Genomic DNA, 27,993 nt, shown 5'->3' with positions numbered 1-27,993 from the left:
GCATTAGGCTGAATTGGATCATTGAGAATTTCTCATTAATACTACAAGAACCTACAAGGGCTTGCTAGCCTAATAACCGGCAAGGTGAAATATTACAAATACCCATATGTTACATTTTTTTCGTGTGGTCTCATCGTATGTCTTTTTTTATAAACATATCATTTTTTTAATGAAACTCGTTTGGAGTCCATTTGTGGTGTCATCAATCTGGTTTTAGAGACGCAAATGCCAGAAATATTTGTCTATCTCAGCCAACACCATTAACTCGGTTGCCCCTAATTAGTTGAAATTAGTTGATGTAATGAACTGCTGTGATATAAATCCTAATAAGTATCCAATAGCTTGCCTTTTGGGTGACAGGGTTTTTATGACAAGAAAACCCTAGATACTCTAACCAGTTGATGTGAAGTACCAACTCTACTTCAGACCAATGACCCTCGTTGAGACCAAGCTGCATCTGTCTCCCCAGTCCCACCTGTTGGCTTCTGACTCAATGATGACTTCTGGTTGGGATCTGTATAAGGCTGTGCCATTCTAAGCGTCCATATGTCCAAGCACTGAAATAATTATGCTCTTGCTTCCATCAAGAGCGTGATGTTGTTCACATACCCCCAACACTTGCGCAGATTTGAATCTTCAATCTCTGCAGGGTTGTCTAGTGGATAGGGTCAGGAAAAATCACTTGTATCTATGACGTCAAGAACCCTTCCATTGAGGCTGCTAGTCACAAAGACAAAGGCTGTTTGGATAAGGCTGATCTCAAAAACACTTGAGAGACAGGAATTATCTTTACTTTTAAATCCAAATCCTGCACTGACTGGAAGATTTCCACAATAGCCACCTCTACCGTATCTACTACGGCTACCTCTAGGCTTGGATGGAAAAAAGATTCCTCCTTTGGAGCTGTCAAACTAGCTAAATTATCTCTGTAGCATAAAACCACTGGGATCCAAGGCAAAACCGACAGCCTGGCAAGTCAAGTCAAGTCAATGGATTTATATAGCGCGCTACATACCCAGAGGGTCTCAAGGCGCTTGAAGAAGGGTGGGGAATTACTTGTCAAATATCCACGTTTTAAGTTGCTTTCTGAATGCTAGGTGGTTCTGAGTAAGGCGAAGGTGAGTGGGAAGTGAGTTCCAGGTTTTAGCTGCTAGGTAGGAGAAGGATCTACCTCCCATGGTGGTTTTGTTGATGCGAGGTACAGTGGCAAGGGCTTGCTTGGAGGATCGTAGTTGGCGGGAGGGGGAGTAGAAGGACAGTCGTGTGTTGAGGCATTCGGGTCCGATTTCGTAGAGTGCTTTGTGTGCGTGGGTTAGGAGGGGGAAAGTAATCCTCTTATTGACGGGGAGCCAGTGGAGGTTTTTCAGGTGACCAGAGATGTGTTCTTTACGCGGGATGTCTAATATGAGCCTGGCTGAAGCGTTCTGGATGCGTTGGAGTTTCTTCTGGAGTTTTGCGGTGGTACCGGCGTAGAGGGTGTTTCCGTAGTCCAGTCGGCTCGTGACCAGTGCGTGGGTGACCGTTTTTCTAGTCTCGGTGGGGATCCAGCGAAATGTTTTTTTGAGCATGCGAAGAATGTTGAAGCAAGATGAAGAAACGGCGTTGACTTGTCTGTTCATCGAGAGTGAGGAATCCAGGATGACGCCCAGGTTCCGTGCGTGATCCGTTGGGATGGGTGCTTTTCCAAGGGCCTCTGGCCACCAAGAGTCATCCCAGGCGGAGGGGGAGGTGCCTAGGATGAGGACTTCTGTTTTGTCTGAGTTCAGTTTCAGACGGCTGTGCTTCATCCATTCGGCTACTTCTTTCATTCCTTCATGCAGGTTGGTTTTGGCAGTGTTAGGGTCTTTGGTGAGTGATAGGATCAGTTGAGTGTCATCGGCGTAGGAGATGATGTTGAGGTTGTGTTGGCGTGCGATGACCGCGAGGGGGCTCATGTATACGTTCAAGAGGGTGGGGCTGAGTGAAGATCCTTGTGGTACGCCGCAGATGACTTCAGTGGCCTCTGACTTGAAGGGTGGAAGGCGGACTCTCTGGGTTCTTCCGGAGAGGAACGAGGTGATCCATTCCAGTGCTTTTCCTTGGATTCCGACGTTTCTGAGGCGCTGTAAAAGGGTGCTATGACAGACCGTGTCGAATGCTGCTGAGAGGTCGAGGAGGATGAGGGCGACTGTGTCTCCATTGTCCAGTAGAGTTCGAATGTCGTCTGTTGCTGCGATGAGGGCGGTTTCAGTGCTGTGCTTGGCTCGGAAGCCGGACTGTGAGGAGTCGAGGGATTTGTTGGTCTCGAGGAAGGCGGCGAGCTGGTTGTTGACCGCTTTCTCGATGACTTTGGCCGGGAATGGAAGGAGTGAGATAGGGCGGTAGTTTTTGAGTTCGGTGGGGTCAGCTGTGGGTTTCTTCAGGAGGGCGCTGAGTTCGGCATGTTTCCAGCTTTCCGGGAAGGTTGCGGAGGTGAGGGAGCAGTTGATGACGTCTCGGAGGTGCGGTGCTATAATGGAGTCTGCTTTGTAAAAGATGTGGTGAGGGCATGGGTCTGTGGGGGATCCTGAGTGGATAGAGTTCATCAGACGGATGGTGTCCTCAGTGGAGATTGGGTACCAGTCATTGAGGACGTTCGAGGGGGGTGGGGGTCCTGCAGAAGGTTGGGTGGGTTGGTCTTCGGGTTGGTTGTCGAAGCTGTTGTGGATATCTGCAATTTTGTTGTGGAAGAATGAGGCTAGGGAGTCGCAGAGGGCTTGAGAGGGGGTGATGTCGTTGGAGTTGGCTGAGGTGTTGGTAAATTCCTTGACGATGTTGAATAATTCCTTGCTGTTGTGGGCGTTGCTGTCTAGTCGGTCCTTGAAGGCGGCTTTCTTGGCATTTCGGATCAGTTGGTGGTGTATGCGGGTGGCGTTTTTGAAGGCGTCCTTGGTGCTGGTGGTTGGGTCTTTTTTCCAGGCCTTCTCAAGGGAGCGACAGAGTTTCTTCGATTTCTTAAGATCATCGTTGAACCAGGAGGCTTTCTTGCTGCCTAGTTTGATTTGACGTTTTTTCAGTGGTGCTAGGATGTCGGCGCTGTTGGATAACCATTGGGTGAGGTTGGTGGCTGCTTGGTCGGGGTTTGAGGAGTGGGCGGGGGGCTTTTGAAGAAGGGATGAGGAGATCTGGTCGATGGTGATTTTGTTCCAGTTTCTTCGCAGAGTGGGTTGGGGGTGGTTGTTGGATGTGGGCTTGTTGTAGGTAAAGTGAACGCAGCAGTGGTCAGTCCAAAGGAGAGCTGTGGTGTGGCTGAAGGAGACATGTTTGCTGGAGGTGAAGATAGGGTCGAGTGTGTGACCTGCGATGTGGGTGGGGTAGTGACAAGTTGTTTAAGTCCGAGGTTGGCGAGGTTGTCCAAGAGGGTGGTGGTGTTGCGGTCGTTGTTCTTTTCAAGGTGAAAGTTGAGGTCTCCCAAAAGGATGTACTCCTCGGAGGGGAGCGCGTGTGGAGTGATGAAGTCCGTGATGTCTTCACTAAATTGTGCGCGGGGTCCTGGTGGCCTGTAAAGGAGGGTGCCTCTGAGTGTGGTCTTGGGGTCGGTGTGGATCTGGAAGTGAAGGTGTTCAGTGTTGGCGAGATTGACGTCTGAGCTGGTTGAGATGCGGATGGATTTCTTATGGACGATAGCGATGCCTCCTCCTGTTTGGCCGGTACGGTCCTTGCGAATGATTTTATAGCCTTCCGGGATGGCAATGGGGATGTCTGGGGCTGATGTGGCGTTCAGCCATGTTTCTGTTAGGAAGGCGACGTCCGGAGAGATGGTGTCTAGTAGATTCCAGAGGTCGATGGCGTGCCTGTGGACCGAGCGGGTGTTGAGCAGGATGCATTGTAGGTGGTTGGGGTCGGATATCTGTAGTGTGTTCGTAGATGAGGAGTAGTTCTTGGTGCCGTCGAACTTGCAGGAGTAGCAGGAGAAGGGTCCATGGGTGTGTCCAGGAGCGGCTTGGACGCAGTTGGGGGAACGGCCGGGGTTAAGGGCTAGGAGGGTGGTGGCATCGTAAGTAATGCGGGAGGGGTGGACATTACGAGGACCAGGGGCTCTGGCGCTGGGCGCGGTCCAGGCGCGGACGGGCGTACCTTTGGCGCACCTTCGGCGTGGCCGTAGCGCGTGGACGCTGCGCGTGGGGACATTGGCCATAAATGGATGGTGGAGGGGCGGAGCGTGGGAGGGTTAGCCGGGAGGCGGGAGCGAGGTGGGGGAAGGGCCAGGGGATGCACCTAAAATGGCAGCAACAACAACAAGCTTTTTTCCAACAACAACAAGCTTTGCAGTAGGGGAAACGGAGGCGCTTTTGAATAACCGAGTAATTCTAATAAGTACAGCCAAGAAGTGCGCGCTAGCGATGTGAAGTACTAGCAATGCAGGCACAATGGTTGAAACAGAGACAGTGCAGTCAAGCGCTAATAAATGGGAGATGGTCTGCACTAAAGCGCTACGATGTTAAATGCAGAGGTAGAGTCAGGCGCTACAATCACAAGTTAGCAAACAGCGCTACGATGGGATTTCTGCTGAGTTAGGCTCTACGATACCAGGTCTTCGCAGGAGGAGGCAGGGGAGCGGCCGTTCGTGTCCAGGACAGGACGGTCACAGCTTAAGGAGGGTGTGAGGACGACCTATGGTTTCCGTGGGTGGGAGGGTTAGCTGGGAGGCGGGAGCGAGGTGGGGGAAGGGCCAGGGGATGCACCTAAAATGGCAGCAACAACAACAAGCTTTTTTCCAACAACAACAAGCTTTGCAGAAGGGGAAACGAAGGTGCTTTTGAATAACTGAGTAATTCTAATAAGTACAGCCAAGAAGTGCGCGCTAGCGATGTGAAGTACTAGCAATGCAGGCACAATGGTTGAAACAGAGACAGTGCAGTCAAGCGCTAATAAATGGGAGATGGTCTGCACTAAAGCGCTACGATGTTAAATGCAGAGGTAAAGTCAGGCGCTACAATCACAAGTTAGCAAACAGCGCTACAATGGGATTTCTGCTGAGTTAGGCTCTACGATACCAGGTCTTCGCAGGAGGAGGCAGGGGAGCGGCCGTTCGTGTCCAGGACAGGACGGTCACAGCTTAAGGAGGGTGTGAGGACGACCTATGGTTTCCGTGGGTGGGAGGGTTAGCCGGGAGGCGGGAGCGAGGTGGGGGAAGGGCCAGGGGATGCACCTAAAATGGCAGCAACAACAACAAGCTTTTTTCCAACAACAACAAGCTTTGCAGCAGGGGAAACGGAGGCGCTTTTGAATAACCGAGTAATTCTAATATGTACAGCCAAGAAGTGCGCGCTAGCGATGTGAAGTACTAGCAATGCAGGCACAATGGTTGAAACAGAGACAGTGCAGTCAAGCGCTAATAAATGGGAGATGGTCTGCACTAAAGCGCTACGATGTTAAATGCAGAGGTAGAGTCAGGCGCTACAATCACAAGGTAGCAAACAGCGCTACAATGGGATTTCTGCTGAGTTAGGCTCTACGATACCAGGTCTTCGCAGGAGGAGGCAGGGGAGCGGCCGTTCGTGTCCCGGACTTCACCTAGCCTTGCTAAAAAGGCTAGGTTGGAAGGCTTTTCTTAGGAACAGCTGTGCCTTGGCCAGCGCCATGAAAGTGTTCACAAATATCCACAGGTCCTTAGCAAATAGGTCCCCGAAAGGAAGACCTTCCACTATCAGATTTGCTTCTACTGAAGCCAGGTCTGTCAGTTTAGGGTCAATTGGCATTTAGATGGAGTGGTGGCTCTCAGACGAGAAGGCACAGTTAGCATTGTCCAACTTACATATGGCCCATTGGGTTCACCCTGCCAGAACATTGGGCTCAATCACTGAGCCCGACATCTTTGCCTGAAAACTACGAACTCTTAGCGCTGAACATAGCATTTTAGATGTCTGGCAAAGGGTTTGAGGGCCATCGCCAGGGCTCGGTTTACTGATTGCTGCACTGAATTGCTCTAGGTCGCTCCTTCAAAGAAGTACTCGTCTTGATTTATGGTATTTGTTTATTCATTGCATCTACGTTCAATGATTATCATTTTACGGTATCTCTTGTTATAATTGTTCCTATGCGGAATGTGCTTATGTTAGATCCAGATGTGTTTTTGAGTGAGAGATCCTTTCTATTGTTTCAAGATCGACTCTTGGATGCAGTTGTGGTTTTGTAGCTTTCAAATAAAGCTTAGGGGAATTCTTTATTTCTTCTTGTCATTTGATCTCTTCTGGGTGTCACCTCACACCACACCTCACATTGGTAATATCAATAAGTAACAGAACAACCCATCATTAAATAACAACACATATCCAAACAAATACATGACACCGTCTTTCTATTTATACTATTGGTAATGCCAATGTTAAAGTGATAATTAATGTCACCAGTGAAAGCAGCAATGTCATCTTTATCATCTGTCACATCATGGGTGACGTCATGACTATTGCGTTTTGAGTGCAAGCTATGGTTTACATCGCATGTGTGGGAGTTTAGGACTCTTGTAGGTTTTGTTGATTGTTTGCCTTGTATAACAGAGTCAACACTAGTCACTCTGTAGTTTGGGTTATTGTCTATCATGTTTTACTCTACTGTTTTATACCAAGCATGTTAATAACCCCTCTGTAAATGAAATGTGGCAAGGGTCATCGTAAAACCGAGAAACCATTCAAACTGGGTGTATTTTACTTGCCACTATTTAAATGCTTATTGTCCTTGTCCATAAGAGAAGAAGATTTGTTATCAATTGTAAATATGCTTCTGTTCCTAGCGAAGAAAAAGCACCAACTAAACCAAGGACTTTCATCACAGCGGAGGGGAGAGTGCTGAATGTCAACGAGGCCAAGTACGTGCCTTTTAAATACCTTCTTTAATAATGTTTTGTAGTATTTATTTTTGGTAAGTTTTTTATGATAATATGCTTCCATGTTATACAGCAGTACCGTCTCTCAGTGTGACATTACCTCACATTACAAATTAATGAACATTATTGTTACCCATTGGAAACCTGTCAAAGTTATCTTTTCTGTATTGTTAAGAGATAATAGACCCAAAGTGTGGAAAGATGTTGTCGCACTTATGTTCCCAAACTATAACACACAGCAGTAAGAACTGGCTCACTCGCCCTTCGCACCCACTTTCACTACTGAATTGATACCTCTGATTACATCTTGCAAACAGTGTTCCGTCCTATCAACACCTCAAGTTTACTCAGTAAATGTTGTGTTAAAATGGTTTGCAGAAAACATGTCCAAATTATGCTTATAGCTCATTCACATTCCACTTGGTGGGTGTCACTACATGGGTTCATTCATCTTTGAATCAATCCCCTCCTCATTTTCTCTTCTCTTTCCTCACCACACATTTCTAAACTGTACTGCTGCCAAGGTATCCAGTCCTGTAAACGTTGCCCCAGAAAAGAGGCCCTCATGCAAGCTGTTAATGAATGCCACTAGACATACATCCAGTTCACATGTCTGTCAGTCATCATGGCCATTAGGTCCTCTGCTTTGAGGATGTTCACCATCCATTCCTGGATGGCATACTTCACAGCTTCAAGACCTGTGCAGTTATCAGCTCGACAGCCACCTAAAATCCATGAATCAAAAATTATTGAAACAAATGAAGAGGCTCTCAAAAATGTTTTCGAAAATATTCATATGAATTTTATTCAATAGATTGTGTACTCAAATATGTTTGTCAAAGGAAGTTACAAACATAAAACACCAGCCAGGCATCATGTTTTCCAAGATCTTTGCACCTCCTCTGTAGGTGGGCTAAAGAGCACCTATTGATACTAGATCGGTACTTGCATTTCAGATTTTTCTTTTAGCCCCAATAAGGCCGACATTATCTGTGGCCTGTTAATCGTCTCTGTAACGTTGACTTCCTTGAATTACCCATACCTGGAGTACAAATAACTCCAGAGAGCCAGAGTTACTGGGAGATAAGACGATAGACCTTAAGGGTCCTCTAAGAAGTAAGGAATTACCAGGCAGATTGGTAATTCCAGATCCAATTCTACCGATAATTCTTCATTTCTCCCCAAATTTACACAATTAGAGCAGAAAATCTCATTGCGGAATACATACAGAGACAAGGTGTTCTGGACGATCTTATCTTTCTTATGGGGCCAGAACCATCCACATTAAAAAGTCCTCAGGACAGAGTCATAAGGCCAAAGTCCAGAAGATGCTTTGCTGTTGTGCAAACACTCACGTAGCTTAATCAGGAAGAATACATTGACACTCATAAAGGCCATAGATGGCACAACTGTCTGCAGACTGCGATGGCTTTTCTAATTACATCCTTTGCCGATGTCTGCTTCTGCCATCAACTGAGCTTATAAGTAATATGTTTGTACAGTTTAAAATTCCAAAATTATTCTAACATTGTATAATTTGACATGTCATATTTTATGGGATGCCGCGGGACCAAATTTAGGGGCCGATTATGATGGCGGACGACCTGAGTCCGTCTGCCACCATAGAGTAGGAGGGAACCTCCGCATGGCCTGCGGAGTTCCCTCCTGTGCAATTAGGATGTGACCGCCACCCTGGCGGTAACATCCTCTATTTTTACCATTGCGGCGGGTGCGGCTTCAAGCTGCATCCGCCGCAATGGTAAAAATGCATACTTTGCATTTGTATGCAGAAAGCGGCAGGCACTGTGCGGTGCCAGCCGATTTCTACATACAAATGCAGGGGGGTACCTTAGGTACCCCCATGTGCACCCCCCAGACCCCTTCACCCAGGGGGCCCGCAACGGGCCCCTGCAGTGAAGTTACACATGCTTTTCCACGCGGAAAAGCCGCCGCGGAAAAGCATGTTTCACAGCCCATCCTAATCTGGCTGACGGTGTCTGAGAGACACCGTCCCCATATTAGAGCTTTTCCGCCACGGTTGTAAGCCAACCGCGGCGGAAAAGCTGCGGACGGAAACCAGGACCCACCAGCCATCCTAATGATTTTCCGCATCCTCCGGGCCAGCGGTGGCTTCCGCCGGCCCGGAGGATGCGGAAAATCCTCCATCGTAATAGGCCCCTTAGTGGACATATTTTAATCAGTGTGACAGTGTTAGGACTGCACCACTGGCAGGCATTATCCATGTCCATCCTGTGCCCAACCCATCTGATGAGGCCCTGTAGAATTAGAATCTCAGCTTTCTAGGCTTGTGCTAGAACTTGACCTGAGATTTGGCCCTTCTCTGGGTCCAGACCAGTTTCCTGACCTGGGATTGGAAGCAGAACCCAACCCCAGGTGTGCTCCTAATGAAGTGGTGTGTAAAGAAAGCCTATGTGGACTCTCAGATTCTGTGTGAACCCAGCGCTGACTGTTGCCCCAGAGCAGGAGTAGGACTGTTCTGGGTTGTACTTTTAGGGAGGCTGGAATGACCTAGCTTTACTAAGAAATATTAGCTTCCAACATAACTCATATCTTCGTGAGAATGAGTGCGCGACTAACAAGAGTGCTTCGTAGGACCTCAGCTCATTCCTGTACAGATCAGTGCGAACCCGAGCATTATGCTTGAGGGAGTTGCTGTCACAGAGATGGGAAACTCGGCCTGTATGTTGCCAGGAAATCTAGTTTACGTTTGGCGAATTCAACGGTTTTACACTGCCCTTATCTCACAAAAAACACATCGAGAAACCCATATCGTCTTAGACGGGGCCTGCAACAGTTCTCCTACATTCCAATAAGAATGCTTCTACTTTTTTCTTATCTTTAGACTGGACTTCTGTTTGAAGGAGGAGGAAGACAATAACCAGCTCATCCTGGACCTCGCCATCTACAGGTGAACATCTCCTAAATTAAAATGCATTTAAAGGTTCTTAATGGTTATTGCTTTGACATTGAACTGTTTGAAGGTATTTTTGATCTTCTTTTCCTGTCATACTACATCAGCTGAGTAATTTGTGGAACTACATTCTGTTTATCTAGTGTGTTTTATGTCCCATGCGATGCCAACACTTGCCCTTTGGCCATGTTCCAGAACCGCCATCCATCTCACTTCGCTAATCTGTGTCGGTCGCGAATTTATGCTTATTTTTACGATGTTGGTTTTTACGATGGAGGTTTACATGGTTACAGTGAAGGCTGACACTTTGTTAATTATATTTCACGGTAATGAATGTAGATTTTATTATTATCTGTGATTTATACGGCAGACCTTTTCCTTGAAGTCATAGCATAAATTTTAGGGGCTGGTAGGGCTGTATTCCTTTCTCCATGTGGCTCGTCTTCTCTTTGCATATTCCACCAAACGATTGCATATTCATTTTTGATTACTGAAGGGAGGATTCTGCTGTCTATTGATTCGTGAGAGTGCACAGTAACACAATTATCAGACGTGTGCAGTGTTGCACCGCATGGCCGTGTAAAAGGGTCAGCCATTGGAAGCAGACAGTGATTCGGGTGAGGATGAGCGCACTCTTCTCTCCCTGTCCTGATCAGAAAAGAGGCGGCAAGGCAGGCATGTGACTGACAACTGCTGAAGGGAGCATCATGAGAACAAGAATAAAACAAGCACTGTCAAATCCAGAGGACCTCCGCAGCGAAACCAGCTTTGCAGACATGTCCACTTCCATTTGCCACAACATATCGGCTCCTTTCACACGCTCACACTGTAAAGAGCCAATATCACATAGTGATAGGGAAGGTGAGAGGAAAATCTATGCACTGAGTGAGATTCCAGCTCGTATTTGGAGGCTCCGAACAGCTGCTGCTCATTTACATTTTTTGGGGGGAGGGGGTGTAAAACAGGACATCTTCGGAAACCTCAGCAAACTTTTTCGGGGGAGGAGAGGGGAAAAGTTAGAGGTGGCAGAAGTGCCTCTTAAGCAATCCTCGGCACAAAGCCCCCCAGTCCCTACCCTTCCTCACATATGGTGCACATTCTTTTGAAGTTTGCAAGCTCGGCTTTGCCAATGATTCTTATGTTCAATAGATCCTGTGGATGCATGTGCAACCACAGCGGCCATCTGTGGGTTTGGTAAATCCTTAGAAATGCATTAAAATATAGTATTATTTTAACAAACTCATTGATGCATTTGCCTCATTTTAACAAATCCATTCAAGGATGGCCTTGGTTGAACACACGCATTTGCTTTGAGCATCTTTGAATGGGTTGTTACAATTATGCAAACCATTTTTGGGTGCCCGTGCACATGCATGCGCGTGAACACTGGAACGTGCCTTCTTGAAATAGTAAATAACTAATGTAAGATCGACACCCGTTGATAGAGCAGTGAGCACAAAAGCCTTAAAAAAATAATAATTGGCTGAGGGCTCGGGGAAGATGAGACAAGTATGGAGAGTGTGGTGCAACGAAGGAGCACGGCTGGGGAAGATATTTTAAACAAACAAGCTGGATTGGCTGTGGTGGTGGAAGCACCAAATGAGCTGTGGGAGTCGAATGGAAGCAGCACAGAGTGAGAGGAGGCCTGGAGCCAAGTGAAGGGGACACAGCATTTGTGTCTACATGCACAACGGGGATTGTAGTATATCTGAGGGCTCAGAACACTTGTGATGCAGCAGTAAATTATGGCCATGATAACATGACCTACTTCTCATGTTTGCTACAAGTGCAACATAATTGCTAGTCATAAGTGCTACGGTAGTACATGGTAATTGTTTGCATTGTGGTTTATGCCAGATCCTCAAGGGGTGCACAAACCAGTACAGTACAAGTGTGCTAACAGGGCAGCAAGTGCAGCTGTGCTTACAGAGCATTACTACATAGGCTACATACCTAATGGTGCATTGTGTTTGGGAGCCATGACAAGAGGCATGGATTACATATGGTTTGTGAACACTGTCTGGTGCTACATTCCGTGGTGCATGTCTGTGTGATGTGCGATTTCTGTTTGCCTATGCCTACCTTCCCACTCATGCCTCCCTAGTACACTCTTAGGCCTTGTATGGTGCAGTGGGTAATGGAGCTGATTGGACAATGGAGCAGTCTTCATTTGTCCGCTCTGGTTGAAAGGTGCCTTCTATGATTTCTTTCAAGGGAACTGGTGGTGGTGCATTGTTTGCTCTGACTCCGGTTGTAGAAGCCAGTATCCTAGAGGCCAGCCTCTCCTTTATCGGGACAGTACATCTGACCGTATCTTCGTAATTTGTCTAATGTCTAGTTGACCTGATCTAGACCCAGATTTATTTCTTTGTGACATAAGGTACAGCATGAGAGATCACTCTGGATAACTTGTGATATTCTGCAACATACTCCTCGCCAGGATTTCCAGCTCATGATAACTAAACGTTTGCTTCCTCTTCCTTCTTCCATTGTCCTGTGGCTTCTGGACTGCCATTCTGGTAAGGTGGAGTTCTTCACTGTAGTGTTCAACACTAGTTCATCTCTCTACTGCTCTCTAACATTGCTTCTGGCTCACTTCTTTGTTATGTGATATCGTCAGTACTGCCAATGCGAACAGTTGTAATTTGAGGCTGTTTCCAATTTGCAATTTGTGAATCCGTATTTTGAATTTGTGAAACTTAATGATTTGGTTTTACATTCCCACTATAGTCATTTATCTAAATTTGAATTTTCAAGTAGAAAAAAACCTAAATTCCAACTCACAATTTTTTTTTCCAGTTTGTTTTTCAAGGTACGACCAACTCACAAATTTTGATGTTTACAATTCAGGGCCTTAGTCTTCAATTCCATGTCAGAAAGTCAGACTTCGTAAGATATGTCAAAACTCTCAAAACCTGTCTTTAAAGCATCCAATGTATACCCGACCGACTTTAAGACAATTTGGCAAAAAATGACATACCCTGTTTTTCTTCAAGTTGATGTACGCACCATGACCATGAAGAAAGTCTCTTGACATCAAATGATACACAGACTTAGTCACCCAATCTAGATAAGAGTCGAGACAAGTGTAAAAAAGAACCCCTTGCTTTGCAAAAAGCTGTTACAACTGTATGATTTTTGAAAATACTGTGAGAGCCAATTCAAGTCTAGATGGCAGCACCTTGTATTGATACTGTCTTTTGCGAACTATGAAGTGGAAAAAAATCCATTGTATGCTGGAGATCGGTCCATCAAACTAGGTATTCTGCAGATCCAAAGCATACATCCTATCTTCCTTTCAAAGAAGAAGGAAAATGTGATGAAGATCCAACTTTCAGATTCTTTTCCTTCCTGACCCAATAGTTTGACCTCTTAAGGTCCAGAATAGGTTGAAACTCCTTTCTAGAACCTTTCTTCCTGATCAGAAAATAGCAGCAGTAAATCCCTTTGTTCCACTGTTGTTTTGGAAGCCGCTCTATTGCACGCGTCTCCATTGAGAATTGTGTTTCTTGAATCAGCTGATCCAGCATACCAGGATTCATCCACTTTGGTGGAATTTGAGAAGGAAAAGAAGAAGATCTAATTTCTACCATTCTACACAATATCTAATGTCCACATGTCCTTTGTAAAGTTTTTCCATGCCAAGATAAAGTTGAAAATACTCCCACCATCGGGGTACAAAATGGTGTGGGAAGGCTGGAGTAATTATTTTGTAGGAGACTTCCCTGCAGCAGCTGATGGCTGTTTTCATTGAAAGGACTGAACCAGTTGTTGTCTCTGGTTCTGCAGTTGTCTCTTCCAGAATGGAATGTGGTTACTCCGCTTGCTCTTGGGAAAGTCTTCTTTTAAAATTACTTTTTGGAAATTGTTCATTTTTTTCAGGCCTACTGGTATTTGCTGAATTTTCCTTTTTCTGAACTTCCCCATAGCCTAAGTCCCAGTCAAATGAAGAACAATTCAGTGTAATTCCAACATCCTGTGCTGTACGTATGGAGTCAAGGCCATGAGGCTTCACCATGAGGAGCTCCTATAACACATGTAGGCCGGAGCTTGATCCATCCACAGTAATATGTGACTATGGAAGAGATCATACTTTCTTTAAAGAGCTTCTTGCAAGACTTCACACTTTTCTCTTGGGAGATGTTCACCAAATTGACTTAAGGAATACACAGGAACCTGTTGTAACGTATGAGAAAGTTAGAAACATTTAGCGCCATCGCAGTTCCAGAAAACGTCTTGAATACCCTTTACCCCTGTCCTTTCCTGGAGGAGTGAATGACATGTTTCCTTTGAAATCCGCTTTCCTTGTGGATATTCCATTAACCCACATATTAAACGAAATCCAGACATTGTGTTTGCATCAACCCTACACAACTTTGCTCAAAAACATAGCAGTTATGGGAACTTATGATGCCTTTTTACCTAAAAGAATTTCATATGCTTCAAACTCTTGCCAGTGAAGTAGTCACTCATACACAGCATTGTGAGAAGGGTGCTGGGTCCACTGAGAAAACATGAAAGAATTAGAAAAGTAAAGCATCTCGTCAATTATGGCCCTATCAGGATGGGTTTGGATGCTACCAAGCAGTTTATAGCTGGAATGGTTTTTCACATAATGCTATTCTAGAAAAAACTTTAACGATCTCCTTTTTGGGACATCAAAAGCTCACCTCACAAGGACAAAATGAGGTTCTTTAGCTATGCTAACAAATCTGAAGGGAATCACTTGGAAATTTGTACCCTTTTTCAAAAGACATTTTCGAGATTCAGAATTTAGTGCACAGACTTAAGCTTGGCAACTTTTCCTTGCTAATCTTTTTTGGCTAATAAATCTTATTTGCTAATGTTTTTCGTTGCTGCTAATTAGAGTGATGAACCTGCCATTCTTACTACGTTATTTCTATCAATGAAGATCTCATGATTGACAAGGAAAAATAACTTACTTCGGGTCTTAGTTCTCCATTATGGCATGTCATAGACAACATGTATGCCTATATGGTAGTTTCAATGTCTTGAATTATTCAAGAGGCTTCACTGTACTGTTGTCTAAGCCAGTGAAGAGCAGTGAAGAGCTTTGTAAGACACCAAAGGTGCCACTTCCAGTACATGTGCAGTATTCATTTTTACCTAAACAAATCTAATGCCTAGCTGGATCCATTGACCTTTCATTGCTGTTCTGTTTTCTTTTATAAAGGAATCCTTCTGATAGATACATCTGCCGTGTGGATTCCTCACCTTGTGAATATCCCCCTTGCGCCAACAACGTTCGGAAAATTCTTCGTAGCACGCCCGCGTGGACGACGTCATAGGAGCACGGCATCGCGCGCGACTCCGTCTGACGTCACCGACTCCATATAAGGCCCACGTCGGCGTGATGACGTCAGTTCCCTTTTTTCCGCGTCGTCGACGCTAACGGTTTCTGGGATCTTCTGCGATACTTTTGTATCTTTTCGCTGTTTAGCTGTTACAGTTTCTCTGTTGGAATTCACTTCATCGCCGGAGATGTCGTTGAGGAAGACAGGTTTCAAACAATGTGGTTCCTGTTCCCGGATGATGTCGATCACCGATCCGCATTCCGACTGTCTGTGGTGTCTTGGTTCGGGTCACGATGTTAAGAACTGTCGTTCCGGTGACAAGATGAACCCCAAAGCCTTGCGAGAGCGGGAGGCGAAGCTTCTGCTTGCAAAGGCCCAAACATAGCACTGAATCCACCCTTCTGTCAGTCACTGATGACTTGCACATGTACCAGGACAAGGGCATCTCAGTAATCTTGGTTCTTTTAGATCTGTCTGCAGCGTTCGACACCGTGTCACATTCCATCTTGACTGAGCGGTTGTCGAACGCTGGCATCAAGAACAAAGCCCTTGCCTGGCTAAGGAGTTTTTTATCCGATCGCACCCAGACTGTCACCATGGGTGCATATCGTTCAGCGGAGATGGAGATATCAAAAGGGGTGCCCCAGGGTTCGTGTCTAAGCCCGACCCTCTTCAACATTTATGTGGCACCCCTGGCTAGAGTGATGCGTAGGTACGGGTTTATCCCAGTATCCTACGCGGATGACACCCAGCTCCTCTTCCCCTTTAAAACCCTCTCCGCTGAAGTAAAAAACTCCTTCTCATTAGGCATGAAGGCAGTGGCGCACTGGATGTCCTCCAACTGCCTTCAGTGCAACGTCAGCAAGACGGAAGTCATGCTGTTTGGAGAAGCCAGGATGCTATGGGCCCCGGATTGGTGGCCACAGGATTTGGGAGCAGCCCCAGAACCCAAGCAGATAGTGAAAAACCTGGGGGTCCGTCTGGACCAAGAACTATCACTAAAACAGCATTCCAACTTCATCTTGGGTTCTTGTTTCCATACCATCAGCCTGCTGCGGAAGGTCTTCCCTTTACTGCCAGATTCCTTTAGGAGGACGCTAGTACAGGCACTCGTGCTCAGTCGGATCGACTACTGTAATGGCCTGCTGCTTTCTGCCAATGAAGGCGTGTTGGCTAAGCTCCAGGTCATTCAAAACACAGCGGCCCGCCTGGTTCTGAATGCTCCGCCAAGAACTCCATCTAAACCCCTCCTTGAGCAATTACATTGGCTCTCGATCCGGCAAAGAACAAAATTCAAGATAGCCTGCCTGATACACAAATGTCTCCATGGACAAGGGCCTGCATATCTGGAAAACAAATTTATTCCCTACATTCCATCTCGTACACTAAGATCAAGCAATAATCTGCTCCTAGTGGTGCCCCGCGCCAAGAAAGCGAGGCATGGGAATAAAGCGTTGTCAATTGCAGGACCCACATTATGGAACAGACTCCCTCTGTCCCTAAGACAGTGTACTGAGCACTTAAAATTCAGAAGGCAACTGAAAACCGTCTTATTTAAAAATGAGATCTAGCATCTGCTCCAATTTACATCTTCTGTTTAGTCGGCACCACAAGCGCAGAGATACTCCATCTGGAGTTGATTCAAGCGCTATAAAAACCAGCAAATAAAATAAATAAATAAAGGTGAAGGAAAGAGAAGCCGGAAGGTCTTCGAGGTCAGTGTCCAGGCGCTCGAAGTCGAGACAGCTGTCGCGGTCGAAGTCGAGGTCGGCTTCGAGGGCCAAGTCGAGGTCGAGAGAGAGATCAAGGTCCAGAGGGAGGTCGAGGTCCGGATCCAAGTCGGCCTCGGGCCATGCTTCGGGCTCCTCGAGAAAAAAGCATAAGAGGAGTAAACATCACTCCAGACACCACTCTGGCAAGGAGTTTTCGGATTCGAGGAAGAAGTCACGTAAACATCACAAGGACTTCGTGTCTCCTTCTCCTGCTCGATCTCACGTTGGTTCTCCAGTTCAAGAGCCGGAACAGGATCTGGAGTCGCCCCATTCATCGGTGCATGAAGAAGAGGTTCCTCGAGCAACGACTCCGGTTGTGGAGCCTGAAGAACAAGAGGGCCAAGGTGCGCCTTTGCCGGATCAGCCTCCTTCGGAGCGGCCGTTGGGTTCGTACCCACCCTTTCCAGGTCCAGGTCAGGATCCCTCGCAGTTTTTAAACGCCATGTTTGGTGTTTACTCGAGGGCAATGTACCCCACTGGTGCGCCTGTTGGTCCCATGGGTCCTTTGTCTTTCAATTTGGGTGTGCCCCAGGCTTATTCCCCGGCCCCCTTTATGCCGTTTATGCCGACGCCTTGTACTCCTTGGCTCGGTACGGCGCTGCCGAGGTCGTCGACTTCGCATGCGGCTTCGCCGACTCTGGATCGGCTTCGTGGTGATTCGGATCGTGGTGCTTCCCGTCCTCCGGCTCCTCGCTCGACGTCGGCTCCGGCGCCGTCGGAGTCGTTGCCGGATCCATCGACTTCGGTCCGTATGGAATGGTCGAGGCGCAGGGCTCAACGCCTCTTGGAGGAGAAGGAGTGTATGGACTCCGAGGTTGAGGAAGGAGAGTTGCAAGATCAGGGGGATTGTTTTGAAGACCTTCAAGACGCAAGTGGCCTGGAACTTTCTCCTGAGTGGGGTTTGCCAACCGTTTCAGACACTCCATCTAAGGACTTGGCACCCTATCATGTTGTTATTAAGAAGGCTGCAGAGTTGCTAGGCTTGACTTTGCCCACAGTTGAATACAAGCCAACATCCTTACGGAAGTTTTGCATTCGCCTTCTTCAATTGTGGAGCCTACACTTCCTTTTACAGAGGCATTGACTGAACCAATAAAGGAGGTCTGGAAGAGACCTTTGTCTGCTCCTGCGGTTTCCAGGTCAGTGGCAAGGCGTTACAGGGTGGCTCCTGATGACCCTGAATTTCTTTCCTCGCATCCTGCACCGGAGAGTCTGGTAGTGCAGTCCGCCTGTTCCAGCAGGGCTGCGGGCTCTTTCCCACAGGTGCCGGCAGACAAGGACTCTAAGAAATTGGACCAGTCTGCTAAAAAGATTTTCTCCTCGGGTAGCATGGCCTTGAAGTCCACCAATGCTACTTGCCTTTTGGGGAGGTACGTTCATGCTTTAATGGACTCTGTTAAACAGCTTTCTCCTAAGCTTCCGGAGGACGATAGGAAGAACTTTAACGAGGTGGTTGCTGATACTCAGGCTGCAGCTCGTATGGTTATACAGAGTGGTATGGACACAGTGGACTCTGTTGCCAGAATTATGGGCTCTACTGTTGCTACAAGAAGGGCCGCATGGCTTAAGTCCTCCGATTTTTCTTCTGATGTTCAGTCTACATTGTTGGACTTGCCATTTGATGGGACAGGCCTCTTTGGCAAGAAGGCTGACGTAGCTCTGGAGAGATTCAAGGACAGCCGGGCTACGGCGAAGTCTTTGGGCCTTCAGACAAGGGGCTCTGCGGCTAGGAAGTACAGGGGTTTTGGCAGATCCAATTTTCGTCCCTACAACCAAGGACAGCAGCAGCAGCAGCAGCATCAGAATCCTCTGTATAAAACCTACAGAGGAAAGCAAAGGGGCCGTGGTCGTGGACGCCAGGCCTCCTCCTCCTCCTCCTCTTCCTCTAATAATCAATCCCCTCCCCCTGCAGCAAAGCAGCCCTAGATCCGCCATTCTGGATCATGTGGCTCTGGTGGGGGGTCGGCTTACTCATTTTCTACGGGATTGGGAATTGGTTACATCAGATCTTTGGGTTCTCAATCTCGTAGAAAATGGGTATGCTCTTCCTTTCCAGGAGTTCCCTCCCAATTACCCTCCTTGCCAGGGTTTTTGTTCGGAGGACCACCTTGTTCGCTTGCAGAAAGAAGTCCTGGCTTTGTTCAAAAAAGGTGCGATAGAGGTGGTTCCAGAGCAGGAAAGGGGTCAGGGGTGCTACTCCCGGTATTTCCTGATCCCCAAGAAGGATGGCAGGTTACGTCCAATCCTGGACCTCAGGATTTTGAATCTCTATCTCAAGCAGGAGAATTCAAAATGCTCACTCTTGCGCAGGTTCTTCAAGCGCTGTTGGAAGAAGACTGGATGGTGTCGATCGACTTGCAGGATGCGTATTTTCACATCCCAATCCTGAAGTCGCACAGGAAGTATCTCCTATTTACGGTGGGATCGCAACACTACCAGTTTGCGGTCCTTCCGTTTGGTCTTACTACTGCACCTCGAGTTTTCACCAAGGTGATGGCAGTGGTGGCTGCACATCTCAGAAGGTCGGGGATACCTGTATTCCCGTATCTGGACGACTGGCTGATCAAAGCGGAGTCGCCCGAGAAGGTGCTTCATCACCTGCAAGAGACATCGCAGCTGTTGTTCAGGTTGGGTTTTTCGATAAACGTGCCCAAATCTCACCTGGTGCCCTCCCAGCGCAACCTGTTTATAGGTGCGGTACTGGACACTACTGTATGTCGTGCATTCCCTCCTCCGCAAAGGATTCGCGCCATTCAGGAAATGATTCCTTTGTTTTACAATGGAGCGGTTATTCCGGTCCTGAAGGTCCTTCGCCTGCTCGGTCTGATGGCTTCTTGCATTCTCCTGGTCAACCATTCACGCTGGCACATGAGGGCACTCCAGTGGTGCCTCCGCAGGCAGTGGTATCAACACAACGGAGATCTCAGGGAGTCAGTGAAGATCTCCAGAGAAACTGCAGCGGATCTGTTTTGGTGGGGCGTGGAAGGCAATCTGTCTCAAGGAAAGCCTTTTCAGCTTCCACCATCGGTGGCCACGGTGATAACGGATGCATCCACTCTAGGGTGGGGTGCTCATCTGGGGGATCTGGAGGTCAAGGGTCTTTGGTCTCCAGAGGAAAGGTTGCTTCACATCAACCTTCTAGAATTGCGGGCCATACGTCTGGCGCTCAAGGCATTCCTCCCTTCCCTTCGCGGTCGGTTGGTCCAGGTCCTGACAGACAACACGACCGCGATGTGGTACATCAACAAGCAGGGAGGAGTAGGGTCGCATTGTCTTTGCAAAGAGGCTCTGCGTCTCTGGTCCTGGGTTCAGGACCACCAGATTTGTCTGATGGCGAATCATCTGGCCGGAGTCCTGAACGTACGTGCGGATATTCTCAGTCGGCAGTTCTCTGCCGACCACGAGTGGAGGCTTCACCCGGAGGTTGTTCGCAACATCTTTCAGATGTGGGGGACTCCTCGGGTGCATCTGTTCGCCACTTGCGAGAATGCTCACTGCCTGTCATTCTGCAGTCTCCAGTATCCGATGCAAGGAGCATTGGGGGACGCGTTTCAGTTGAGCTGGGGAGGTCAGCTCCTTTACGCATTTCCTCCCATACCCTTGATTCCTCGGGTTCTGAGGAAGATTCGCCAAGACCGGGCCCAAGTCATATTGGTCGCCCCGGATTGGCCAAGAAGGGTGTGGTACACAGATCTTCTCCACCTCTCCTCTCACCCGCCGCTCCGTCTCCCTCTCAGGGCAGACCTCCTCTCTCAGATGGAGGGGCAGGTTCTACACCCCCACCTCCAGACATTACACCTTCATGCCTGGAGATTGAACGGGGCAATCTGAATTCTTTCTCTCTCCCTCACGATGTGGTGGATGTCATACTTTCTGCCAGGCGTGACTCCACCAAGTCCATTTATTCGTATAGGTGGTCTAAGTTTGTATCTTGGTGTAGGGAGAGGGATGTTGACCCGTTAAAGGCTCATTTATCTGATATCTTGTTGTTTGCTCTTTCTCTGGCTCGGCAAGGGTTTGCTGTTGCCACTGTCAATGGTTACCTTTCGGCCTTATCGGCATTTCTCTGTTTGCCGGATCAGCCCTCTCTTTTTAAATCTCCTGTGGTATTGAGGTTTTTGAAGGGACTCACTAATAGGTTCCCTCCTTCTCCCTTCATTGTGCCTCATTGGGACTTGAATCTTGTGTTAACCTATCTGATGGGTTCGCCGTTTGAACCCTTACACCAGTGTCCAATGAGGCTTCTTTCTTTTAAGACGGTCTTCTTAGTTGCAATTACCTCGGCAAGGAGGGTAAGTGAGCTTCAAGCTCTTAGTTCCAATCCCCCGTTTTTGTCCATCCATGCTGAAAGAAGGGTTCTTAGGACCAGGGCTGCTTTTCTGCCTAAGGTGGTTACTCCCTTCCACCTAGGTCAATCCATTACCCTTCCTACCTTTTATCCTCCCCCACACCCTTCCAAGGAGGAGGAGAGGCTTTATCGCCTGGACCCGAAGAGAGCGGTTAGTTTCTATCTTGATAGGACTAAAGACTATCGAATAGACGATCAGCTCTTCGTGGGTTTTGCTGGCTGCAAGAAGGGCAGATCGGTGCACAAGCGCACACTTTCCAGATGGATTATTCTCTGCATCAAGATTTGCTACTCTCTGGCGGGTAAGGACCCTCCTGAGGGTATTAGAGCTCATTCAACTAGAGCGAAGTCTGCTACTTCTGCATTGTCTAGAGGTGTTCCTGTGGAGGACATTTGCAGGGCCGCGACTTGGGCATCCCTCCACACTTTTGCGAAGCACTACTGCTTGGATGCTGAGGTGAGGAGGGACGGCCACTTTGCGCGCTCTGTTCTCCAAGATTTCCTGGTGTAGCAGAGTGGACACCCTCCTCCGGGAGTGGGGACTGCTGTGGGACTCTATTCACAAGGTGAGGAATCCACACGGCAGATGTATCTATCAGAAGAACAAGTTACTTACCTTCGGTAACGCTTTTTCTGGTAGATACAATATCTGCCTGTGGATTCCTCACTGACCCACCCGCCTCCCCGTTGTCCACTCTGCTATACCTGGTTTTATGTGCAAATGTATTTATGGTTTTATCTGATTTTGTATAGTTTTGCACTTTAATTGCTTTTGATTTGCATGTGCTGTGTACATTGTGTATATATATATATATATGTACTCGTTGGTCCGTCCGGGTGCCTCGAAGGCACGGAAAAAAGGGCGGAACTGACGTCATCACGCCGACGTGAGCCTTATATGGAGTCGGTGACGTCAGACGGAGTCGTGCGCGATGCCGTGCTCCTATGACGTCGTCCACGCCGGCGTGCTACGAAGAATTTTCCGAACGTTGCTGGCGCAAGGGGGATATTCACAAGGTGAGGAATCCACAGGCAGATATTGTATCTACCAGAAAAAGCGTTACCGAAGGTAAGTAACTTGTTCTTTTGGAGGGAACAGTCATCTGAGTCACTTTCAATACAATTGGCTTTTTCTCAAAAAGCAATAAAATGAAATGAAATTCTATTTTTGTAGCATGTAGATAGGCAATTAATAATGAAAAATTGGCAACCAGAAAAATGTAAGTGCACACCTTGGTCTGTTATTCAGAAATGGGATGATAACCCTGATCAAGCAACAGCCACAATCCCTGTCAGGGTGAACCAGATAAGTCACTTAATTAACCAGTGCTTAACCATCTGGTAGCATAGCACAAAAGCGTTCAGGCTTAACTTAGAGGTAATGTGTAAAGTCCTTATGCAGCACACAAACAGCAATAAAGTGACAACACAATACAAGAAAAATCCCACGCCAATTTAGAAAAATAAAGTAATTTTTAATACATTATTTTACACCAAAATGATAAAAATCCAATCAGTAGAACCAGAGTTATGAATTCTTAAAATGATGCATCAAAAATAGTACCTAATGGATCAAAGCACCAACCACAGAATTCTAGCCGTGACTTGTTTACTTGTTACCAATCAAAAGTTAGCATTTATTAAATGTAATAAGCCAACCCAATGTTTTCCTTTAAGGGAGGTAGGCCACACAGTAATGAAAAGCAAATTTATAATATTACACTACCAGAACATGTGAAACTTAAAGGTAAATGTGGAACCTTTTACTTATGATATACCCTAGTCTATGGGCTACCTAGGGCCTGCTTTAGGGGTGACTTAGATTCAATAAAAGAGGAGTTTTGGGCTTGGCGAGAGGGTTATATTGCCAAGTCAAATGTCCATGTTGTCATTAGATTTGTGACAGCCATTGACATTATTGCATTAATGAATGAGCGCACTGAGAACCTTAATTAATTGGTTCCTCCTGCCTCTGTTTTTGTCCTGATGACTCTTGTTCCATCCCCCGACAAGAGACTTACCACTACTTACCATTTCTTTTTTTTTTATATAATTATTTTTATTTGATTTTACAACAAAAAGGCAATACAACAGATAACACAGACCCCGCCCCTCCCTCCTCGGTCGAGCAGATCAGAAAAACAAGAAATTGGCCAATTGAAAATCATTGAAAGCTAAACAAAACAATCCTGAAAAGGAAAATTTACAAGTTAAGTTGATGCATTAACATTCAATTTCGGGAAATTGCAAAGTTGAGTTGCAGTTTAAGCAAAACAAGCTGATTACTACTGTATATATCATTACATTTTAGACCATTCTATTAAGGGAGACCAGATTTTTTGTCCTTTAATCTGACTCTTCCTGCCTTTGTTTTTGTATATCGCCATCTCTAAATTAAAAATTGCTAACAATCTTGCAAACCATTGTTGATATGATGGGGCATTAGGATCTAGCCAAGCCGAGGCTATACATATTCTCATTAAGGCCATCGAGATAAAAATCCATTCGCGACCGGCTTTGTGGTTAGCAGGGTTTGTAACACCCAGAACTACAGTTTCATCTGATAGATTAATCGTTATTCCGAGGATCAAAGTCAGAAAACGTGCAATATTTGTTTTAAGAGGAATTAAAACGGGACAGGAAGAAAAAATATGTATACAGTCCGCATTTTGTAAATTGCATCAAAAACAACATGTACCTCTCCCACTACCCCATTTGGATATTTTGTCCGGGGTATAATACATAAAAAAACATATTTTATAGAATTGGGTTTGAAGTTTAGTAGACATGAGGACCGTTTGAGATCACCCATATGAGTGTTCAAATTCCTCAGAGGAGATTGAGATTTTACTTTGCCACTTCTGGGTGATTTTTTTAATATCATCCGTAAGATATCTCAGTAATAGAGAATATATCTCCCCGATCTGAATTTTTTCTGTGAGTGGCTTAAAATGTCGGCTATGTCTATTTTACACATGATACCCTCTCCCATTGTATGTCTTGACAAAAAGTCTCTAATCTGGAGATACTTAAAGAAGTCTTTCCATTCCAGATGAAACTTATCCCTCAAGGTTCCAAAGGAGTGTAGCCCCTCTAAGGAGAAAAAACATCCCAGATGAGTGATCCCAACCGCATTCCACCGATTAATACAGCTATCTTTGAAGAATTCCGGTAGGGAGGGATTGTTTTGAGTTGGTGTATAATAGGATAAACGACCTAAACCTACCATCTTCCTCACAGATTTCCATACCTTAAACGCACCTGTAAGCGTTTTTAATCTCACTTTTTTGTGATAGCTATCGAATAGATATCTCCACAGATAGCCAGTGCTGTTATCCCCAGTATTATCCGGTGAATTGATGGGGTCTCATTAACTTCCCCTACCTCTATCCCCTCGAGATGGAAGAGTTCCTGATTATATAACAAGACTGTTGCCCAGTAGTATGTTTTAAGATTTGGGAGCGCTAGACCTCCTCTTTCTTTGGGGAGCGTCAGCAGTTTGTATGAACGGCGGGGTTGTTTGTATGACCAGATAAAGTTTGTAAAGATACGCTCCATTGTCTTAAACCAGCGGTCTGAAATTTCAAGATTAATGGCTCTAAATATATACAGTAGCTTTGGAAAGTAGACCATTTTTAGTGCGTTGACCCTTCCAATCAATGAGAGGTGTAAATTATTAATACAGTGGAGATCTTTCTGCATTTTATTCAATGCGGGTTTCAGATTTAAGTCAACAAGTTTTTCTAAGTCAGATGTGATGTTCACCCTTAGGTAGGTAGCAGATTCTGTTATACGCGAGTCCGTCATATCACAGTTATTATTAATAATAATCTGCGTTTCCCCTGGTTTAGTGCATACCCTGAGATTTTTCCGAATATTTTGGCCTCAGACTCAATAATACGATTCAGAAAAGGGGGTGGTGATGAACAGAGTGTCTGAATTAAGCAGACCACTCTTACCCAGTCCAAAGATCAGGGCTTGATCCGTCACCGTTATTTAGCTCACTGCACCATCCCAGCTCAGAACCTGGCTATATGCAAATTAGTCCGTCCCTGGCCCAGTGCATCATGGGAACAGGGCAGACCAAACTACCAAGCCAATACTTCACCGGAAAGGAGACAAGCTTCCGGGGACCGGTTTCTGCCATTTCAGCCGTCGTCGGCCCGGCTTGCTTGAATCCTGATGGTGCAGTGAGCAAGGGACTCATGTCTGAGTATACCCTGCCACACCTATAGTGGCCAAAAACGATTCAGAAAAGGGGGTGGTGATGAACAGAGTGTCTGAATTAAGCAGACCACTCTTACCCAGTCCAAAGATCAGGGCTTGATCCATCACCGTTATTTAGCTCACTGCACCATCCCAGCTCAGAACCTGGCTATATGCAAATTAGTCCGTCCCTGGCCCAGTGCATCATGGGAACAGGGCAGACCAAACTACCAAGCCAATTCTTCACCGGAAAGGAGACAAGCTTCCGGGGACCGGTTTCTGGCATTTCAGCCGTCGTCGGCCCGGCTTGCTTGAATCCTGATGGTGCAGTGAGCAAGGGACTCATGTCTGAGTATACCCTGCCACACCTATAGTGGCCAAAAACGATTCAGTAAAGGGTGTGGTGATGAACAGAGTGTCTGAATTAAGCAGACCACTCTTACCCAGTCAAAAGATCAGGGCATGATCCATCACTGTTATTTAGCTCACTGCACCATCCCAGCTCAGAACCTGGCTATATGCAAATTAGTCCGTCCCTGGCCCAGTGCATCATGGGAACAGGGCAGACCAAACTACCAAGCCAATTCTTCACCGGAAAGGAGACAAGCTTCCGGGGCGGTTTCTGGCATTTCAGCCATCGTCGGCCCGGCTTGCTTGAATCCTGATGGTGCAGTGAGCAAGGGACTCATGTCTGAGTATACCCTGCCACACCTATTGTGGCCAAAAACGATTCAGAAAAGGGGGTGGTGATGAACAGAGTGTCTGAATTAAGCAGACCACTCTTACCCAGTCCAAAGATCAGGGCTTGATCCATCACCGTTATTTAGCTCACTACACCATTCCAGCTCAGAACCTGGCTCTATGCAAATTAGTCCGTCCCTGCCCCAGTGCATCATGGGAATAGGGCAGACCAAACTACCAAGCCAATTCTTCACCGGAAAGGAGACAAGCTTCCGGGGACCGGTTTCTGGCATTTCAGCCATCGTCGGCCCGGCTTGCTTGAATCCTGATGGTGCAGTGAGCAAGGGACTCATGTCTGAGTATACCCTGCCACACCTATAGTGGCCAAAAACAATTCAGAAAAGGGGGTGGTGATGAACAGAGTGTCTGAATTAAGCAGACCACTCTTACCCAGTCCAAAGATCAGGGCTTGATCCATCACTGTTATTTAGCTCACTGCACCATCCCAGCTCAGAACCTGGCTATATGCAAATTAGTCCGTCCCTGGCCCAGTGCATCATGGGAACAGGGCAGACCAAACTACCAAGCCAATTCTTCACCGGAAAGGAGACAAGCTTCCGGGGACCGGTTTCTGGCATTTCAGCCGTCGTCGGCCCGGCTTGCTTGAATCCTGATGGTGCAGTGAGCAAGGGACTCATGTCTGAGTATACCCTGCCACACCTATAGTGGCCAAAAACGATTCAGTAAAGGGGGTGGTGATGAACAGAGTGTCTGAATTAAGCAGACCACTCTTACCCAGTCCAAAGATCAGGGCATGATCCATCACTGTTAATTAGCTCACTGCACCATCCCAGCTCAGAACCTGGCTATATGCAAATTAGTCCGTCCCTGGCCCAGTGCATCATGGGAACAGGGCAGACCAAACTACCAAGCCAATTCTTCACCGGAAAGGGCGACAAGCTTCCAGGGACCGGTTTCTGGCATTTCAGCCGTCGTCGGCCCAGCTTGCTTGAATCCTGATGGTGCAGTGAGCAAGGGACTCATGTCTGAGTATACCCTGCCACACCTATAGTGGCCAAAAACGATTCAGAAAAGGGGGTGGTGATGAACATAGTGTCTGAATTAAGCAGACCACTCTTACCCAGTCCAAAGATCAGGGCTTGATCCATCACCGTTATTTAGCTCACTGCACCATCCCAGCACAGAACCTGGCTATATGCAAATTAGCCCGTCCCTTGCCCAGTGCATCATGGGAACAGGGCAGACCAAACTACCAAGCCAATTCTTCACCGGAAAGGAGACAAGCTTCCGGGGCGGTTTCTGGCATTTCAGCCATCGTCGGCCCGGCTTGCTTGAATCCTGATGGTGCAGTGAGCAAGGGACTCATGTCTGAGTATACCCTGCCACACCTATAGTGGCCAAAAACGATTCAGAAAAGGGGGTGGTGATGAACAGTGTCTGAATTAAGCAGACCACTCTTACCCAGTCCAAAGATCAGGGCTTGATCCATCACCGTTATTTAGCTCACTGCACCATCCCAGCTCAGAACCTGGCTATATGCAAATTAGTCCGTCCCTGGCCCAGTGCATCATGGGAACAGGGCAGACCAAACTACCAAGCCAATACTTCACCGGAAAGGAGACAAGCTTCCGGGGACCGGTTTCTGCCATTTCAGCCGTCGTCGGCCCGGCTTGCTTGAATCCTGATGGTGCAGTGAGCAAGGGACTCATGTCTGAGTATACCCTGCCACACCTATAGTGGCCAAAAACGATTCAGAAAAGGGGGTGGTGATAAACAGAGTGTCTGAATTAAGCAGACCACTCTTACCCAGTTCAAAGATCAGGGCTTGATCCATCACCGTTAATTAGCTCACTACACCATCCCAGCTCAGAACC

At 46.9% G+C, this 27,993-nt stretch overlaps 1 protein-coding gene across 1 annotated transcript in view; it reads left to right on the top strand.

The window, feature by feature from the left end:
- The window catches only part of DNAAF11 (dynein axonemal assembly factor 11), a 175,901-nt gene that overhangs the window by 65,580 nt on the left and 82,328 nt on the right, over nt 1–27,993 (top strand). Inside the window, exons 7-8 of the mRNA XM_086918090.1 lie at nt 6,752–6,826; nt 9,708–9,773. Of these exons, the coding sequence (XP_086774216.1) occupies nt 6,752–6,826; nt 9,708–9,773 (141 nt within the window). The remainder of the gene's footprint in view (nt 1–6,751; nt 6,827–9,707; nt 9,774–27,993) is intronic.

The sequence above is a fragment of the Lissotriton vulgaris genome, chromosome 4_1 (genome assembly GCF_964263255.1).
Source record: "Lissotriton vulgaris chromosome 4_1, aLisVul1.2, whole genome shotgun sequence".
NCBI lineage: Eukaryota > Metazoa > Chordata > Amphibia > Caudata > Salamandridae > Lissotriton > Lissotriton vulgaris.
Note: the sequence above shows the minus strand (reverse complement) of the source record. Positions and strands in the feature narration are given on the sequence as shown.